At 32.2% G+C, this 21,270-nt stretch overlaps 2 protein-coding genes across 2 annotated transcripts in view; one reads left to right on the top strand and one right to left on the bottom strand.

Annotated features, from left to right (window-relative positions):
- Nucleotides 1-300: 300 nt before the first annotated feature.
- On the top strand, nt 301-9,286 carry LOC140445797 (protein asteroid-like). The gene is made up of 2 exons (XM_072538143.1): nt 301-1,110; nt 5,276-9,286. The coding sequence occupies exons 1-2, from the start codon at nt 435-437 to the stop codon at nt 6,811-6,813; spliced, it is 2,214 nt and encodes a 737-aa protein (XP_072394244.1). The 5' UTR covers nt 301-434; the 3' UTR covers nt 6,814-9,286.
- Nucleotides 9,287-15,562: 6,276 nt separating this feature from the next.
- LOC140445795 (uncharacterized) overlaps nt 15,563-21,270 on the bottom strand; it is a 65,323-nt gene continuing 59,615 nt past the window's right edge. Inside the window, exons 4-6 of the mRNA XM_072538142.1 lie at nt 19,157-19,513; nt 18,578-18,835; nt 15,563-16,280 (exon numbers count right to left, since the gene is read on the bottom strand). Coding sequence (XP_072394243.1) covers nt 16,021-16,280; nt 18,578-18,835; nt 19,157-19,513 — 875 coding nt within the window. The 3' untranslated portion in view covers nt 15,563-16,020. The remainder of the gene's footprint in view (nt 16,281-18,577; nt 18,836-19,156; nt 19,514-21,270) is intronic.

The raw sequence follows: 21,270 nt of genomic DNA, 5'->3' as shown, positions 1-21,270 counted from the left end.
TACTTGTTATTTGTTCCAAATACCAGCTGCAATTAAATAAAAAATAATAATTATCATGGGCGTAAATAACTGTTTTAAAAATAATTTATGTTTCGTCTGTTTTATTTTAATTTGCTTCATTGAATATTAGTGAATATCGTGTTTTTCATTCAAACTTTCTTTTGTAAGGTCATGATTATAAAATGTTTGGACATCTTTAAGCCCTTTTTAAACCCAAAAATCTCTTCCACTGTGTAAGAAAAACAAGTTGCTAACTTCAGGAATATTTCTCTCTCCATTGATTGAGATTTGAAATAGATATAAAAACATAACCATATTTAAATATAAAAAACATGTAGCATGGTCTGAGAATATGTTTAATTTATCAAATTGGGAATAGAAAGTTCCTTTTAAACGTCTATTTTGACTATTTTGTAACATAAAAAATATGAACAATGGGCATTCGAGGTCTTACCACATTTATTCAAAATCGGGCTCATCTCTATTTGGAAAACTATGAATTGCATGACTCCAATATAGTTATAGATGGAAACTCAATTGCCTGTCAACTATACAAATGGCATACTTCTTCCCATGATTGTTTCGGAGGTGACTATGACAAATTTAGAAGAGCAATACATGATTTTTTTGACTTACTCAATCAATGCAATATAACTCCCTATGTTGTATTGGATGGAGGATATGAACATCGAAAAGTTAATACAGTGATTAGTAGAATGAAGAAAAAAATAAAGTCAGCTAATCAACTCAATTGTGTAACTGAAACTTCTATATCAGTGTTCCCTTTATTGATTAAACAGACATTTAGGGATGTTCTTGCTGAACTGAAGATGAAGCATGTTGGATGTGATTTTGAAGGGGACACTGAAACATCAAATATAGCTAGAACATTGAATTGCCCAGTACTTAGTTTTGATTCTGATTACTTTATATTTGATGTCTTATACGTACCATTTTCTACATTCGAAATGGCAGTTAAGAGGAGTAAAACAAGAAATACAAAAACAAGTTATAAATATATAGCTTGTAAAGTATACAGAGTGGAGAAATTTTTAAAATCTTTTGAGGGTTTACAGAAAACTAGCCTTCCAGTGTTAGCAGTGCTATTAGGTGAAGTATATATTTATAAAGTTTTAAACATATTTAAATTCATCGATTTTGTACAATTGTAAGTCCTATTTTCTTTGATTCTCTAAGTTTTCTTGGTAATAATATATCGTCCCTCGTATGGTAAAGTAACGAATCTGCAAAATTGAAATTTTACAGGAGAGCTAAAAAACATTTCAAGTTAATGTGAAAAATAGGGATATTAACCTAAATAAACGACATTTTTGTATTAGATTCTATAAATGTGTCTTTATATAATTAACTTAATCTAAAAGTCAATATCCTTTATCAAAGCAAAAAACGCAGATTCGTTAGTTATCTTTTGCAAAATTATCCCTTAGTCCAATATACTTAGGCTAATGTAAAGTATTGAATATACTTTAGTATTTATATTAAGCACCATTTCCTACAATTAATGTAAAGCTTATATGCGAAAAAATTGATATAATTCACATAATCATAACATAGGTACTAACTACTAATAATAATTTTTATTGACAGCTACTAGGAAACATAATAAAAAATAAAAAATATGAAAATAAAACCATGACCAAACACAAAACTTAAAAATTACAACAAAAAGCAATATAATTATATTGTGTCGTCATATTCAGATTCTTCTGAAATATCTGGTTCAGGCAGAGTATCCCTTATAAGAGTTTGGGTAGGAAGGCTTTCATAAAATCCATGGTATGCACGTGGAATCTGTAGATCTTCGCATAACTTTTTCAGGTCTCTGTATTTGGCAATGGAAATGGGGAGGTGATTAGTATAATGCGTAGCTGGTTTGAAGTTTAATGGACGACCTCGTTGTAATTTAAGTATATATTTGACAAAGGGTGTCGTTTCTTCATAGTTCGTTTTAACGAATACAGCATTTAGATCTGTTTTTTTGTACATAAACCAAACTGCTTTTCTAAATGGTACACTTGTGTTACTGTTGTCTTCACCACGAAAATTACGTTTATCTGGACAAAAATCCATAAATTCTTGGTGCACTAAAGGGTTAACTTCAAATGGGTGAGGTTTATTGCGAGCTGTTCTTATAAATTGAGTCCAACCTTCTGTTGTGCACACTGGAACGTTCTTAACCTTTTGCTCAATTTTAGCGTGTATTGAATCACATTCCATTTGACTGTGTCCCGGTTCAAAAAATCTATGGTAAATTAGTTTTATATTTGAATGCTCTTTAAGGATATGCATACACATGACTATAAACCTAAATTTTTTCTGTTGGCCCCCACAACTGTCAGACATCATTCGCACATACTCTACCACGTCGTCCTTCCGTTTCGTCCCAAACAAAACAAGTTGCACTTGCATCTTTAAGATTATAAATTGTCATGTTATAAACTGCAAGTTTTCTAACATAAAAGAAGGGGCCACTAGGACCTTTCGGAGTAGACAGAACAGCTTGAAGATCTGACTGAAAAGCTAAAATATTGTTTTGCTCTTTGGCAATTTTTTATCATTGTCTCTAAGTTTATATTCTTTGAAAATCTTTCGATATTTTTCAATGGAAACTGCTGTACGTTGAGCTTCCAAACACTTTTCCTTATACAAACTGTACATAATTGTAACATTCAATGTTGATTCTAAGAATTTATACATACTTTTTTATGACAGTAATGGGACTCGCCACTTGGAAAGGAATGTATGTGATCCCTAATGAAAGTATCGTCTTCTCTTTTATTAACTAAACTACTAAAGTGACTAATTCCCCGAGAGTTGGTTTATTTTACTCATGGGTGTGGTTTTGTTTACATTTTTTATAGTCCGTCCAGTAATATAAAAATATTAGTTCTCTTTATAGTAAACTCGCGAATGTGCAATATTCGTAATTTTGGACGTGTAGAACTTAATAAATCCCAACGGTAAACTTACGAATCTAATTATTCGTAAGTTCACTGTTGCAAAAGTTGAAAGACAAGCACATACGTTACTTTGAACCAGTTAATTGTGAGTTTAATATTGAAGATACATATTCAATACTTTAACAGACTGTAAATGTAGTTGTAATATGTAATCCTAACCGGTTAATGCAATTTCGTGAATTTCGCAGATTCGCTACTTTACCATACATGGGACGATATCAAGGTAAATGTAAGATAACCCAAGGAAAGTCTTTAATGATTCTTCTGGCTCTAACAGTCCCTTCATTTTAAAGATTGTCTAAATTTTTCTATTATATAAATCTGCTACTGTTTGAATTGAAAATTCAGCCTTTCTTGAAACTCGAAATTTATATGAAGCATAAACAGTTTATTTCACATATTTCTGCAGTCTAGTGCAATATGGCATAGAGTTTTGGGGCAATTTTGCAAAAAGATGAATACAGGCTTTTTAATTTGAAACAGAGAACTTCATGTAGAATATATTTTAAAGATAGTGGTCATGACTATGATACTTATAAAATTTCTTTATTAATTCACAAAAAATGACATAAACATATTAAAGAATGTGACTGGCATGAATATAATGTTTGTAAGCAAGCTATAAATCTACAAAATGATACTTATTAAAGAATTCTTAATGGACAACTGATCTTCTGGAATTAAAACATATACTTAATCATTTACTCGTAAGCATGACAACACTAACAGATAATAATTGTAAAAAGAAAATTAAATTTTTATTATCTTAGCATGTCTTTTGTACCCCACAAAATGATTTTAACATAAATTTAATTTAAAATTATATTTACAGTTTGGCTAAGATCACGCTGTTGTTAATTTTCTTTAATAATGGTAGGTTTTTTAATTATTGTATTGTGATTTTGTGCTATAAATGAAAGAAAGAAGCTAGCCACATGAGGTGTTACTTCACTTTGGTGTTACATCGTTGGTAAGTAGATTGCATGGACATATCCTGAAAATCAATTCAAGCAACAAACACAGGACACAGAATAACAAAGAAGAAGACCATGCCATGTATTATAGGAAATTACATCTGATATTCATTGATTTAAGAAAGCCTATGGAAGCAGGTCAGCAAATCAGTTATGGAAGTAGATAGATTCACATATTTATTTTCAGATAAAGGTAAAGAGACTAGATATACTAGATATCCGAAATAACATAGGCTGAGGAAATAATTAAACAGTTACACCGTGTAGTATGCACCATCATTAATAAAAACAACGAAACATATTTTTAGAATGTTAGTACTTATAGAATAGACCAGTGGTGCTCGGACTTATACTGTTATGAAATTTTGACACTAATGGCATTTCATAGGTTAATTAAGTTATATTGGCGATTTTCTGTGTTTTCTACGTTATTCTTTTAATTTTTAGATTTTTAGTCTTTTATATAAAAAATATATGTTTTTAGAACTCTTTAGCGACGTATTAGTATAATATAATTTGTTTACATTTGGGAATTTGCTAAACGAATGTACCTTATCTTTTCTATGAATGCTGATATGCCGAATCGGCATTATCGCAACTTTCGGGCGAAGAGATAGCATCATCATTATCTCGATCATGCACGTGTGGTGAGTCAGGACAGTCCCCGTATTTTCTCCGTGAATCGCGATCGACTTCAAAAACTTTGGCGATCGACCGGTCTATCGCGATCGACCCTTTGAGCACCGCTGGAATAGACAATCATGGATAAAGTAACAAATGAAAATATAAGGGATATATTATGATATATGTACAAAAATCTTTATTGGAAAATTAAAAAAAAAACAACTTATGTTGTACAGACATACGAGAAAGATGGACGTTGCCACTTTGAATATCGAAGTAAAGACAAGATATAGGAAAAAATCAAAGGAAAAAGAAACTTAGAACATTTGACATGCATAAATAGAATGAACAGACGATTACTGATATTTATTACTAAATATCACTGATATTTATATAAAAAAATTGTCCAATTGTCTTATCATATATATATATATATATATATATATATATATATATATATATATATATATATATATATATATATATATATATATATACTATATATTATATATATATACTATACAAAAAGAAGACTGTGTTGAAAAATAAATGAGATAAATAACAAAAATCGTGCATTTTCTTATTTAGATTAAAAATAATGTCCAATATACTCATATCTCATAAACTGTTAACTGCTTATACTATCTTATCTAGCCACATAGCAATCTAGATACTAACTGCTTTTATATGTTTTAGGTAATGATTATGTTAAAAGGGGGGTCTTCACAATGTTCTACCAAAATTTAAAAATTCAAAAATGCCATGGAACCCAAAGTGATCAGCAAAAACGAATCAAATCCTTGCTTGTCTGGCTACAAAATGAAACTGTTGAAAGTGCTCTAAAGAAAGTGCTGAGCAGGTATAAAAAAGGAAGAAGAAATATTATAATGTATAAAATTAAACAAGCTATAAAAGGATATAACTGTTTTGATAGTAAATATCTAAAATATCTAGGAATTGAGCCAAATTTAGCTGATAAGACAAATGTTGACATTGATTTAGAAACCATTAATAATAGTGTAGAAGAACCTGACGAATCTGAGTCACATTCTGAGGTAGAAGATACTGAAGGAGAGTCATCGTCACCTGAGGAGGATGTTCTTTTTGTTGAAGAGAGCCCAGAAATGGATGTACCTTCAAGATTTTTAGAAAAGTTTAGATTATGTATCTATCCACCTTGTTTTATGGATATTTTAATTCAAAATAAGTATTACTGTATTCCACAAGTAGAAAATAATGCTTTGGAACATTCACACAAGATATGTTTTGATATATTAAGTGCAATTCATTCAATTTTGACTAGTAATAACGAAAATTTATTGTGTATAGGTAGGAAAGGAGCTGAGGGTGTGGCAAAAGAAAAGGTACCAATTTGTAACATTAGTCTTCCAAGTTATAATGAAATTGAAGCTTTAAGTAAATCTGAATCGAGAAAATATATTTTTAATATTTTAAGTATAGATAATTCTTATGAAGATTGTTTAAAGATATTTCCAGATTCGTGGCACATTCTTTTATTATCTCTTTACTACTATTTAAAAAAGTCTACAACTTCTTTTGGTTGGCCTATGGTTTATGGAATAATATTGTCAAAATTAATATTGACCTGTGTTGATATAAAATTGGAAACATTTTGCAGATCAAGTAAAGCGTTTTTTAAAAAGTTTGGAAACTTTGTAAGTAATAATAAACCTAATGAAACAGTCGTTCAAGGCGTGAATGGTGCTCTAGATACGATTTCACAACCAGATTCTATACTCTGTTTAAAAGCCTTGATTTCATATTTCGAAATGGATTACAAAATGACCACGAATTATAAATCTTTTGATAGAAGTTTGGTACATTCAATATCAGAGTTTCAAAGTTGTGCCATGCATGTAGAATATCTGAACGTGCTATTTGATTGTCCTTTTTCCAATTTTTGTATTTCTAAAACCTTAAATTGTACATTTGTATATAATATTACAAAAAATCTTAACAAAAGGACGAACTTAGATGAGTATATGAAACTTTTGTTAAAAGATTCTCCAAGTGTTTTGTATAGTTTGAATTTTATAGTTACTGCAATAAAGAATTATATACAAATTGAGGCACCTCAGCAGGTTATTAAGAAGAGGAGGAAAAAGAAAACGGCGAAAGAGGTGTATGAAGAAACTGAAAAAGTTGAATTTGATTCCGATGGAGAAGTTGAATTTGATCCTAATAACAAATTTGCTTTATTACGGATATGTTAAAATAAATTTTTATATAAAACAAAAGATTTGTTTTATTTTTTAAATATGACAGATGCTTTATTAAATTGGTCGTGTTGGTCATAGGCATCTACCGTAATTTGCAAACTAGCTTGTTAGGACATTTGGAGCGGTGTGATGGTAGAAACATCTTTTTATCGTTTCTTCGAAGACAAACACATTTAAAGCAATACGTTTATTCAAATTGTAGTATAGGTATACAAATTGTTGAACAGGCTGACATCGACCAATATAAAGATAGTCGTTCTCATCGAACGTAAATGTTCAATTTATATCTACTACTAGGTCAGGGTCTCGGACGTATTGTTTTGACAATAGACGTAGAAATTAAAGGATGCTCGTTCAACCAAGGTAACATAACTTCATACCTGCCTTCGCTATCAAGTCGTATAGTCTCATAGAAAAAATTCTTAGTCTCTTTGGCCGCCACCTCTCGTGTCATTTTTTCTACAGGGTCGGTTATCTCAATAACATCAAGCTCCCAGAGTTTCGCTATAGAAGAATTATCAACAAACAACGAAAATGTAATCATACTTGTACTAAAATTAGAAGCAACTGCTGGCACCTTGCCTATAAGAGTCCAACCTAACAAAGTTTTAACTGCTACAAGACCACACTGTAACTGATATTTCCTCCCTGTATACAATTTGCCTACAATATCAGCTCCAAACAAAATCTCAATTGGTGCTGTCTTTCCGACATCGCTGAGTGAAATATTCATGTCACTGAGTTCCTCAATTCAAGGGCCATCATAAATAGAAGAGACATCTGCACAAATTTTTGGTTGATCTAGGGCATCAAATGAACAAGCGTAGGTTTCTTTACACGCAGTTACCTCGTACAATTTATGTCGTTGTTCAGAAGTGCTTCTATCGCCAAATAATGTATGTACAATCTTTTCCGTTCCCTTATCAGAAAAACCCATTTCTTGCGCGGTACTTTGTAAAATATATATCCTCTGCGATCCAGTGTCAATAAGTGCCCTTACTTGTTTAGTACCACGTGCACTTCTTATGTTAATTCGCAGAGTTTGTAAAAAACCTGTGTATTAATCAAATTAGCAATAGACGGTTGAAGCGTAGCACTGGCCATGTTACCTTCCTTGTATACCGTAGGCCCTAGATATAGCAGACTACCCTGCTATACTCCCAAAGCCGCGACAGCGGTATAAAACGGGAGACTATTATTATTAATCAAATTAGCAAGCGTCTGATCCTCAGTCATATTTTCTTCCGAACGGGTAGTACTTAAGGTTGATGTATCAATTTTATTAACAGTCAAATTAGGGCACATCAAAACAGCATGTGATTTAAAACATAATATACAGTTAAAACGACCTCTACACTTTTTAGAAGAACGTCCTACTTTCAGACATCGAAAACAGGCTTTCTTTTCTGATAATGTTCGACGTTTCTGCTCCATAGTAAATTTTTGTGCTTTAAAACAATTTGTACTGTCATGCTGCCCTTCACAAAATACACACCTGTAAACCTCATAATTTACTAACCCAGCAGCGGTCGCTAAGGGCTGATCAGTTCCTTGCTTAGGTAATTTTACATTTTTCTTGGCAACGAGGCAAACTCTGAATAATTTTTGAGTAATTGTCGGTTACTGCAGGAAAACTCTCCACTAATCGTCTGGCCTTACTAGACTCTACAGTGGCTTGTCTTATCAGTCAAATCAATTGATGGATCGTCATGCACTACTTTGAACTGTCACCAAAAAGGAAGCCGATCTTTCAAGTCTCCATTAAATTTCTTGAACTCGATTGGAGGTAATTTAAATTTGCGCTTACCTTTTATACTTGATGACTCTGAACTTACTGAACCTGGTCTGTCATCATATTTGTACTTAAGTTCAAAGTACCTTGCACTATATTTATCTTTTGCCTCCATCTCACTGATTAACTCTTCTTCGGAAGCTTCTTCCAATATACTTTCAAGTACCGCACTTTCCACTTCACAAAGCTCATTGTACTTTACTTGTAAAAGTTCCCGCTGTAGGTTAATTTTCTGCCAGGGTCGAGTGTCCACCGGTTCAGCTTACAAACTGTCCAAAACAGTAGCAACTTTTGTAAATGCACTACGAAGAACCGTTCTGCGTTTTTTATCCGATTCCATTTTTCGCTTAAAAAGGTTAACTTTGGCCGAGCCTCACGGCAAAAACTAAATTATTCGCCGGAAAAAAGTTTGCACTAAAATAAGCGAAAATAACTAGCTTTTAAGCACACCCGTATATAAGTCCTGTCACGGTCGCCAAATATTACGTTAGGAATGTCCTACGATTAATTTTCGCAAGAGACTCCTGGTTCGAAAAAATACAAAATTAAATTTATATTACAAAAAATTACTTTTGTATTAAAATACACAAATGTGACTTAAAATTTTACGTCAGTTTCTTTCGGTGCTACAAATTCGACTCAACTAACCCTAACTATATCTACGCGATTGTATATATTCTTATAATATGATATTCGATACTCCTACATTCTCAGACGAAAAAGTCATTAAATTTTAATTGCCTTCACCAGCCTTCAGCCGGAGAACCGATACGCTGATTAGGGGATTTTTAAAATAAACGTTAAGTATTTACTTTACACTACACTACACTTTATCTAATGTATACTACAACCATACTGCCAACATTAAAGCTTGACTTCGTAACAATAATTTAATCTGTGAGTGGAAAAACGATATAACTCCAAAATCATGCATTTGAGCTAACCTTAAAAAACTGTTTATTTTAAAAAGTATACATTACACAAGAAATATGAACATTGCAAGTTTGAAGACAATCAAATTCTTTAAACGAATGTAAAGAAAAAATTTATTTTTGTTTTTTAATAAACGACATGCGCGCCCAAACGTTACTTGGAGTTATACCGTTTTTCCACTTACCATTAAAAATGCATTGAAATATTTACGTTATTAATAAAATAATAATTATTTATTAATAAAATATTAATAAACAACAAATTTGAATAACGTGTATTATTTGTAAGATATTTGGCCATATAAGTTTTTAAAACGTAAAAGCATTATCATTTTTGAAATGACCTAAAAGAAATTATACTTATTGGTCTTCCTGAGTCGCCTCAGCGTCAACATTGGTGCTTTCCCATGACGTAATGTGATAATAAAATTCCAAAACTTTTCCTGTCATGTATCGCATTACATTTTTTAGATTATCAATTTTTTTATATTGATTGGTAATGTTTTAGTGTATGCAGGATTGGTTGGTAACATTTGGGTTGCTTTAGGTTTGACTAACTTGAAACTGCTTGTGATGAATCCGCCAACATAATTGCTAGTTGTGACGTACCCTGGTGTAGAACTATCATAAGTAAATTGCTTGTAATGTGATATTGTAAATTTATCTTTTGTTCCATCGGAAGACTGGGTGATTATTTTGTAGTGGTTCGGTCATCAATTTTTGTAGTCAATTATGTCTTTATGACATATTGTTGAAATCGTAAACGGCTTTAATTTGCGACAAGACAGCATAATCTTCTCGTAATCTTCTGGAAGATATATTCTATGTATTTTACCACTTTCTTCAAAGTATTAAAGTCCCTGTCACACGGCAAAAAAGAGTGACCACGAAATGGGAAGTAGTGAAAAATTTTATGAAACCGCTTTGAAGCTTCAAGAGCTAATAAATATCCGACTACAGTGTTGTTCCGGTTTTGGCCGGATAACTATCAGAAAATATGTAGATCTTGAATCTCTGCTGGCATTTTCTGTACATAATCATTAACAAACGTACATACCTCATTGGGGCCTTTCGCTGCTTGTCCTTCATAGTATGTATAAAAATGTCCAGTATCGTTTGTTAAATCGTGTATTTCGAACCCATATAACCACAACCGTCTGTAATAAAACATTTCTTGAACAGGTATAACAGGCAAGGGTATATTTTGAATATAGTCAAAAACTGTTCCGCCAACATCTTCTCTTTCATGGCACAAGGTAGAGATTTCCTTACGTTTTGAGTAAAATTTGTTAGCTCTTCGTTTATGGACTAATAATTCGACAGCAGCAACTCTCTTTGCGTTTTCGTTTAAATTCACATCTTTAAGTTTTGTGCCCAACTCTTCGCATTGTCCGCAAACATCAACTTGAGGCCGTTCAAATTTCAATACAAAATTTTCTTTAAAAATTTTTAAATAAAATTCATATTTTACTGTTCTTGCTAAATCTGGGTGTAGTTTTATAAACAGATTATACATAATCTTAACGTTTAAGATAGAATCAAGATAGGTGATGAGTTTTGAACTGTAGTGAGATATTTTTTGAGGAAACGATTCAATATGTTGATGAATTTTTGCGAGAACCTCAGACCGTAGAGTGTGGTCGATTATTATGTTTACCACGTAGATCTCTAGGAGAACTTTGAGAAACAAACAATCTATTTAGCCGTTGTAAGAGTTCGAGATCGAATGCAGATTAAGAAAAGCTGTTTTATATACGTGTTGCCTTTCCAAAATATTTCGTATGTAATATGAAAACGTGACTTATCGGGTTTTTTCCCCAGCTTCTCTCTTTGGTCGCTTCCTAGTTACACGTCTACATTCCATTAATCCTTGCAAATAGACATCTTGTTCTTCTTTTGAACCTTTCTCATATAAAGTCTTCAAAACAGCGCCTTTTTCATCCATCGTAAGCTTTGACATGCATTTATTTTTACATCTGAAAAAAAAAGTTGAGGTACAGTAGACTCACTTTAAATAATTGGGGTTCAATTAAATACATGCTGGTATAACTAGAAGTTTTTTTATTATATTAGCTTAGGAATATAAACATAAGCTTAGGAATATTTACATTTTCTGTCAAATGTCAAAGTACCCGCATTTAAAGTGTTTTTTCTCTACAAACCATTATTATTAAAAAATAATATTATACTTACGTGCAGTCTCTTTTGACGGCCATTTTGTTAACTACTTTTCCAGTTGCAGTTGTGTATTGAAGTCCAAGAAGACGAGCATTCTTTCTTTCATTTTTCTTCTAGGTTTCTGGACACCGTCTTTTCCTCTTATTTTGTAGTCCCTCCGTATCAGAATTTTCACTGCTAGACATTAAAATTTCTCAAATACTGATAAAACCTAAAATTATCACAATCTGCTTACACTACAACGATCAAGCCTAAATACTGAATAATAATAATCAGGTGACTGCAGCCGATGATGCGCGATACGCAATATTGAGTGGAAGAACGATAGGAGTTGTATCGTTATTCCACTCAATGCCAAATTGTAGCTCGCTTTTAAAGCGTATACTTAACGGATATTGTACGGTTCTTCAACTCAGCAGATAGATCGACACTTAAAAAGCAATTTGGCTATCTTCGCTTGAAATGTCAATTTTTGGAGTTATATCTTTTTTCCACTCACCGATTCAATTCAGATGTGCAGTTTTCTAAGTATATATTGACTTACAAATCGATGGCTTGGTTCCAAATGTGGCTAACTACAATTTTTCCATTTTTGGGCTATTTACACAGTACACCGCATAATTACTTTAAGTTTTGTTCCAAATGTGGCGAATTGCATTAATTTTAAAATTGGTGCCAGAATTAATAAAACCATTAGTATCTATGTACACAATGAACGTAGTTCGCAATTCCATAAGTAGCTAATAACACATAGCCACCTTTGGAAGGGACATCTTTCGATGTATGTGAAGTTAGCGCCATTTGTTTTATTATAACCTATAATTAATTTAAATAATATTATCAGTGTTTGTTGTAATTACAAGCATACCGAGTTTATAGAGTATCTACTTATTTCAGCTATATTTTAGTGTTTGTTAGTGTTGTTGTAAAATGAGTTCCAGAGCGGAAAAAATATTAAATTTAGGACTAAAAGCGGATTTAAGTAATAATGAAACATCTGTTCCGAATCGGTCAATTTACGTCGATGCAATTGTCCATCATGCTGAAGGTAAATTGATATTAAGAATACTATCCTTTAACATTTTTATGAGTAATAGCACACGTATTTAGACTGAATAATTTTTCAAAATAAGTTGAAACCGTTTTATTTTTACGATAAATTTAACACCCAAATTTAAAATAATTTACCATGCTACAATAAAAAATTCTAATTCAAAGAAAATAAAAAGTGTCGTAAATGGTTTTCAAATTATTTTGAATAATTTTTTGATTGTCTATGGTGAAAATGGGGATTCAGCATTAACTGTTAATACTTTTGTTGTTCTAGACCAACGTAAAGAACAACCTAGGAAGGAGGTAACTGATTCTGACTCTGACTACTCTGATCGTGATATGGATTATATACCTAACAATGAGGATACAACTGATTCTGACTACTCTGATCATGATATGGATTATATACCTAACAATGAGGATACGCAGAACTCATTTTCGGGTAGGTAATATTGTTCAGTTAAAAAATGAAACTAAAATACCTGTCGATATTTTAGGAAGTGAGGACATCCTGAATGATGAAAATAGTAATATTGAGAATATTAACGAAATTATTTCTAATTCCCAAGCGATTAAGACCAATATTGACAGAGAACGAAAAAACCCAAAACGAAGACAACCAAAACTTTGGAAAAAAATCATTCGCAAAATGGAAAAAAACTGTGGAAACCCGTATATTAGTAGCAAGGGTAACTACGTACCAGTAAAATCAATTGGTAAACCTTGCAACGACAGTTGTAGGTAATGTATACCTATATTACTCTTTTTACAAATTTAATCTTCATATTTTACAATTTTAGGCTCAAATGCAATGCAAAAATAGACAAGGAACAGCGACTTCTTATTTTTACATCTTACTGGAAACTTGGAAGCATTGATAGACAACGTGATTTTATAAATAGTTTAGTAGAAGTTGGAGATTGCAAAAGAAGGATCGTAACAGAGGAAAATTCAAGACGATCAAGAACTTTAAACTTTCATTTTATGATTGAAAATATTCGTCAAAGAGTATGTAAGACAATGTTTTTACAAACTCAAGGCATAAAAAAAGGAGTACTAAATTTTGCAATTAAAAAACGTTTCCCCAATAGTACTACTACTGAACATGATAGAAGGGGCGGCCATAGAACATCCAAAATATCCGATGAATCACTAACATTTTTGAAAGAACATATCAAAAAGTTTCCCACCATGGCATCTCATTATTGCCGCAAAGACTCAAAAAGATTTTACTTAGATCCAAAATTGAATATTTCTACCATGTTTAAACTTTATCAATCAGAGTGCATGGATAACAACAGACCACGCTGCAGCAGAATTACGATTGCCACATACAATTAAAGAACAGAGCAAGAGATGAAAAAAATTCTGATAAAATCGCCGCTGCGTTAAATGATTCAACCATACACTCCTGTAATTTTGACCTGCAACAGGTCCTGTATGTTCCAACAGATCCGACAAATCCGGTTCTATTTTATAAAACCAAACTTGCTACTCATAATTTTACGATTTTCAATACTGGAAATAATACTGGTAAATGTTTCATGTGGACTGAGGTTCAGGGTGGACGTGGGCCCTCAGAAGTAGCGTCACAGTATATTGCTTAAAAAGAAAAGCAATATACTGTGGTAGCGTCTTGCTTGTTTCGCCATCTTAGGAGCCTCCCCCAAATAATTAAAAGTGGTAGACTATTCAGTGACACTTGCGGTGGTAAGAACAAAAATCAGTTTGTTGCTGCCATGTTTCTGTATGCTGTTCAGGCTTTACCTATTGAAGTAATCGATCAAAAATTTCTTGTCTCTGGTCACAGTCAAATGGAATGCGACTCAATGCATGCTAGAATAGAAACCGCGGCCAAAAATGTCCCCGTATATTTGCCGCATGAATGGGTAACTATTGCAAAGAACGCAAAACGAAATGCTCCAAAATATGAAGTTTATACAACACCTGAACTTACCTTTATTGATTGGAAACCCCTTGCAAAACTTATAATGGTTAATCGAAACAAAGCTGAAGATAGAACTGTGATTAATTGGCGTGACATTAAGTGGATTCGTTATGAAAAAGCTAATCCTTTTGTAATGCAGGTTAAAACCCATTTAGATGAAGAAATATTTCACAAAATATTGATTGTTCCCCGTAAAGGTCGAAGAGTTACAGTGTCCACCATGGAAAAATGTTTAAAACCTTTGTATCAAGAAAAAAGAAAAATATCGGTTGCAAAACTAAAAAACTTAAAAAGAAATTAGTAGTGCCGCAAATTTTCCCGACGATTGCAGAGCCTTTTATAGAGAGCTAATTGGAGATCCGAATATTGAGGAAGAGACGGTATTACCCGATATAAATGACCAGGAAGAAGAAGATTTTTTTTGAAATATTTATTTTACAAGAAGTTAACGCCGTTGTTTATTTATTAGATATTTCTATAAAGTTTACAGTAGTTTCAATATTGTAGAAAACCAGTATTCATTTTTCAATTTAAAATAAAGTTAAGTTCCAAATGTAGCTACGTGCATTTTATTTCGAAAAACCCTCCCCAGACGAATAATTTAAAGAACTACTTATTATTGTTGTATCTTAAGTGTTTGTCAGTATAATTACCTAATATTTTATAAGGAAACAATAATTCTATTTGAAAGACCTGATTTGATCGACAGGGTTAAACTTAAAATTTCGTTTAACCGAAAACTACGATTTTGTAGTTAGCCACTGTTGGAACCAATCCATCGAAATGGTGAATTGTACATTACAAAAAGAGGAAAAAATCTGAAATTAATAAAACTGAAAAAAGTTTTTAATCTTTTATTTGTGTAATGTAAAACCCTACGTCTATATTTACAATGGATCGCTTATTTTATATTTAATACAGTTTGCTTGCAACAGAAATAACTTGAATTAAGTTTTTAAAACCTAGTTTACATTTTATATTTTTCTACATATCGAGATCAAACTAAAGTAATTCGGTTTTAGATATTTTATGAAATTTTGTTGAATTTATACAAATTTTTTAAAATATTTTGGAAAACATATACAAATATAAATTACTAGATTATTCCTTAATTTAACTAGTGTTTTAATACCTACTTATACATTAAGTCTTCTAACATACTTAGCAAGTTATTGTGCATAAACCGTAACTTTATGTCTATTAAGAAAAGTATGTTGAATTTTCTTATTGAACTATCCGGAGATACCTCAACTACTACAGCAGAAAGTAAAAAAATTAAATTAAACTATTTACATTAATCAATTTTTTGGCTTTCTGGTTGTTTTCCTTTCTTGCTTGTCTGGCTTTTCTTTATCTGCTTTTTCTGCCTTCTCTTCTTTCTTCGTTCCTGCAATGGCTGTTGCTTGCGGACTTGAAACTGCCAAACCACCTTTTCCCGCCAATGCAGTGCCTCTTGGAGCGGCTCCTGCTATGCCTCCAGGACCGGCTAAGGCGATAGCTCCGGGTGCTGCTTGGGCGGTACCTGGTTCGGGAGATTTTTCTGCCGGTACAGTTGGATCTAAAAAAGGATATAAGGTTTTATAATTGTATAAGATTAAATACCTTAACACAATACAAAAATGAAAATGGATAAAAAAATTATACTAATTTTTCTTCGTCTTTGGCTTTTTCTCACATAGCACTCTGTTTTTCCATCTATGTTTTCCGTCTTGTAGCAGGTATTTTTCTGGGTAGGTCCCAGTCCAATATTCTTTTTGGCTACCTGTGCTCTAGGATTCTTTGTACATGCCCGTACCACTGCAAGGCTCTGTTTTCCTACTTTTTTGTAATTGAACATTCTACTTCCATTCTGTTCCATATTTCCTCTTTTCTTATTCTCTCCGCTCTGGTAATTTCTATACCTACATCTCATAAAGCCCAGTAAAACTGCTCTTATTTTTTATTTCGTATTGATGTTGTCATTAGCCATACTTTCGTTCCATACAGGGTAATATTCATCACTATGCTCTAAAAGATAATTTTTTTGTTTTCTTTGGTTAGAGTGTTGTTCCATATCACTCCATGGAGTGCTTTCTTGGCTTGTTTTCCCGTTATATATAAATTGTACTAATTTAATAGAAGAAATTACTATAAAATAAGCTGAACAGTATCCATAAAGACTGAAACAGTTTTTTTTTATTTTCGTAACATACCAGATTTTGACATAAATCAACACTCTTATCCAGGTGTCATGTTTACCCCCAAGCTTCGCTTACTGGTATTTTGATTTTTCTTACTGCCTATCATGATTTAATGGTGATCTAATGCCTTATACTTGACCATAAATGAAAGGCATATTAAATGCAGCTTTCTATTTTCGCATTTTTCGACATTTTCCACAGCTTAAAGAAAGAACTAAAGTTTTCCGAGCTCTAAAGTGTATTCAACATATTATATGAAAATTTGTCAAGGAAAAAACTTTATTTAAAGTGGACGCGGGCGTATTGTTTATTCTTTGTCGATAAGAAACAACTTAGGATGCTGTTTACACCCGATGAAGCGCAATAAACGTTTTTACATTATTCTACATTTTCCACTAGGCAGGCACGCATAAAATGATGACGAACAAGAATACTTCGGCCGATGAAAATGAAAAAATAATACCTGACATCAAAGGCAAACTAAAAACCTGAACTGAATACATTCAAAAAATGTTTAAAGCTGAGCAACCGTAAGAACGTATGGACAATTACCAAAAACGAGAGCTAGGGCCAAATATGACAGTGGTTGAAGAAATACATGCAATAAATCTAGCAAAGTTAGTAGCCTTTATAATGTCATATATAATACAGGAAATATTCCCAAAGAATAGCTTAAATCAAAATTGATCCCATTACCCAAAAAATTCAATATAAAGGAATGTAATGACTACTGAATAATCAGTTTTACGACTCGAAGAAGATCCCGAAGATAATCAATTTGGTTTCAGACATGCTATGGTTACTACGGAGGCACCTTTTGTGCTAAATATCCTATTAAAATACAGTGATCAAAGAAAATATGTATTTGCATGCTTCGTGGACTTCGAAAAGGATATAGAGAAACATAGAAGAATAAGGCAGGTTTGCGTACTCTCACCAGTAATGTTCAACTACATAGAATAAGACCAAGAATCAGAATAAAATTCAACGGAAAACCTATCAACCTATCAGAGTTGCTGATGACACTATCCAAATCGCGAAGACTTATAACCACTAAGAAAAAGAAAGTAGACAACAACAATAAGAAATGTATGTAAGAGCAATGCCGGTAAGACATTAATTTAATTAAGAAATTTAGTAACAAATTAACAAATAGTTGAAAGAGAGTTGGATAAAATAAGATTATTGACAATTGAGTCATCTGTTGAGTCGAAAAATAAATCTCTACAAAAAACATCGAATTGGTAGAAAAGCAGTGGAATCAAGATATCACCGGTAAAGAAAATTATGTTGATGAATAAAATAGAGTCCCTCATAAGTTATTTTAAAAATAAATATTTCCTAGATTTATTCTTCTTCTTCTTCCTTTGCCCTATCCGTTTCGGACGTTGGCTATTAACAAGGCTATTTTGACTTTATTTACGGCACCTCTGAACAGTTCGGTCGATGTTAGTCCGAACCATTGTCGCAGGTTATGCATCCATGAGTGTCGTCTTCTTCCCGGTCCCCTCCTACTGTCGATTCTTCCTTGGACTATTAACTGTAGCAGCCGGTACTTAGTATGCCTCATGACATGTCCGAAGTACTCAAGTTTCCGTTTCTTTACGGTGAAGATTTACTAGATTTATTAAATGAAACATACTATTTTGTATATAATGTCGATAAATTAACCTACCTGGTTGGGTAGCTACGGCATCGCTTAAGCTGGAATCACCAAAGTTAGCATTTATTACTACAGAATCGTTGTCAATCTCATCTTGTGATGGGAAGTAAGGTCCATTTGGAGAAGAAAACCTAAATTGTCCAATAGGGATTCCGCTATTAATATCTGATACACCAGTCGGTAAACTTGTTCTAAAATATGATTCTTGAGGTATATTTTGTTGGTTGAATGAGGGGAAAAGTTGTTGCGGTGCAGATTGAGCATTTTGAGCTGAAAATTTAAATGAATTTATAAATATGTCAGTATATTGTTAGAATATTACTTAAGTTGTAATTAAATGTTAAAATAACTATAATAATGAACTCTAATCATAATATATAAATTTGTATGAATCGAAATTGCTTTGGGTTAAGACTTTAGTTCTGAAGAAACAGTGAAACCGGGAGGTGACAAGTAAATTTATGATGATTGATGAGAATTATTATTTTCATTAAGTTAATATTAAATAACATAAATTTCCCGGTATACCCTCCATTTACTAAAAGTCCTTTTTAACATCTACACACCACCCAAAATTTAAATGATTTTTACCTATGTTTTGTGGTTGTTCAACAGGGCCAGAGTTTCTCAATAAAACTGTTTGCACAGGAATTCTATAATTATTGAATTCTTCCTCCCTCGGTTCACTTTGAAGTTGCTGGAAGGGTTGTTCAATCTGCTGGAATCCAAAGTTTGGAATTTCTGGATAGTTCAGAGGATAGTTTTGATACAGTGGCTGACCGTTAAGAATGAAAAATCGTTGACCTGGTTTTAGATTGTTGTTGTTTGGTACCTGTTGAGGTGGTTGTCGTCTATCAACTTCATCTAAACCGCCGGCTTCACCTGCTGGTTTTGGAAAAGAGGCAAAATTGTCTTCGGTGAATGTTTCTAGTTTTTCAGGTTTGCTTTCTAAAAACATCATAAAAAAGATTTTAGTGTGTTTACTTTATTCCCTGATTCTAAAATATGATAGATCGTTAATAAAATATAATTTAGAACATTTGTAATTCTTTCTAAATATAGACAATTATGTTGTCAATACCTGTGAACTTCTTAAAATTTAGCTTTTTTATGAAAACCTTTTTATGCTTCTATTGAAAACATATAATTTAGTAAGTGGTAGGCTAAAGTAGAATTATAACGTTATAAGCGTCACATGTTTGTCACTATTTTGTACATAAGGCTCGAGTTACAGCTTTAAATATTACGAATAACTTACGGACCACGGACCAGGCAGAATCAAGCAAGACGTCGAGATAAGCGCATCTACGGTTTAGCGTCGAAGAATTGTTTTCTTCCCGACGTCTACCTGCCACCGACAACCTTTCATAGGGTAGGTGCGTCTTTTGATTTGATAATACTTTATGAGTTATGCCAATTTTTATTTTTCTTTACAATCATATATTTCATTTTTTTATGACTTTAATTACTTAACCAGATCATTTTATTTAGGTGAAATAATCAAGACCATTAAATGTTAGAATAAGTGAACAGCAATCTTATATTAAAAATAGAGAGTTTGATAGATTTCAAATATGTAAATATGCATAGAAAAATGAACATAGAGTTCAATGAAACGATTTAAGTATAGTCCTAAAACAAACAGATGGTAAAAACTGAAAAAACAAAGATACGTCTCTAATTATGCTAAATTACATCAATCGTGTCACAAATTCCTCGGCAGAATGCAGTAAGATCTGGTTACCCATATTAAAAGATGAAGTTAATAAAAAGAAAATACTACCTACTATTAGTAAGTCAGTAACATATCGAGGATATATCATTTAAGTCATGATTTGGTAAGACCAAATACTTACCATATCGGGATAGTATTATGAGGTTTTTTCCTGGTTTTTCCCCATGATTTACTATGGAAAAACTAACAGGAGAATTTTACTTCTGTCATCATGGAATGTGGTTGTCTTTTTAAAGACAAATCACATACTTTGATTTTTCTGACGGATATTCTCAAGTTAAAGTTAATTTCATGTAATCAAATGAATTATTTTACAATAAAGTCGTCCCAGGAATACAACTCAGCAATATTGGTAATATCATTTTTTAAAGTCGGCTACTTTAAAATGGATAATGTATATGCCCGAATTGTCAATATGAATGAGTCAGATAAAATTAAACTATTAGAAGATTTTTTTCACCAAGTAACAAAAAACAAAATATGTTTAATTTATTAATCGGCATTATGTCTTGTATGTTTAAAAAAATTCATGAAAGATTCGTATTATAAAGTTTCTACGTTTACTTTATACCTTTTATTTTACAAATCAAGTGTTTGAGTTAGTTAATAAAACCCTATTTTTGCTTTAAGTTTATTTTGTTCTTAATAAAACCACGTTGTTCTTGCTTGTACGTATAAAAGTAATGTTACTAATAAAACTTTATTCCAAAACCTAATAAGGATCACACGGAAGTATCTTCATATCGCCCACTTAGCTTGGGTAATATCTCCCTATTATTTCCAAAGTATTTGAACGAGAAGACTGGAGCGTATTTTATATGACAGTAATGTTTTACCGAATTATTGGTTTGGGTTTAGGAAACAACATGGTACCATCGAGCAATGTCATAGGGTGGTAAAGACTATCAGAAATTTGCTCGAACACAAAAGTTACTGTACTGCTGCATTTCTAGATATCTCTCGAACATTC

Source organism: Diabrotica undecimpunctata, chromosome 7, assembly GCF_040954645.1.
Source record: "Diabrotica undecimpunctata isolate CICGRU chromosome 7, icDiaUnde3, whole genome shotgun sequence".
Lineage (NCBI taxonomy): Eukaryota > Metazoa > Arthropoda > Insecta > Coleoptera > Chrysomelidae > Diabrotica > Diabrotica undecimpunctata.
The sequence above is the reverse complement of the archived record's forward strand: the minus strand, read 5'-3'. Positions and strand labels throughout refer to the sequence as shown.

What these genes read in the sequence shown, in the direction of transcription:
- LOC140445797 (XM_072538143.1), top strand. Translation starts at nt 435, where the DNA reads ATGGGCATTCGAGGTCTTACCACATTTATTCAAAATCGGGCTCATCTC. An exon ending in AGTGTTAGCAGTGCTATTAG is followed by an intron (nt 1,111 to 5,275) that starts GTGAAGTATATA and finishes TATATGTTTTAG; the next exon opens with GTAATGATTATGTTAAAAGG.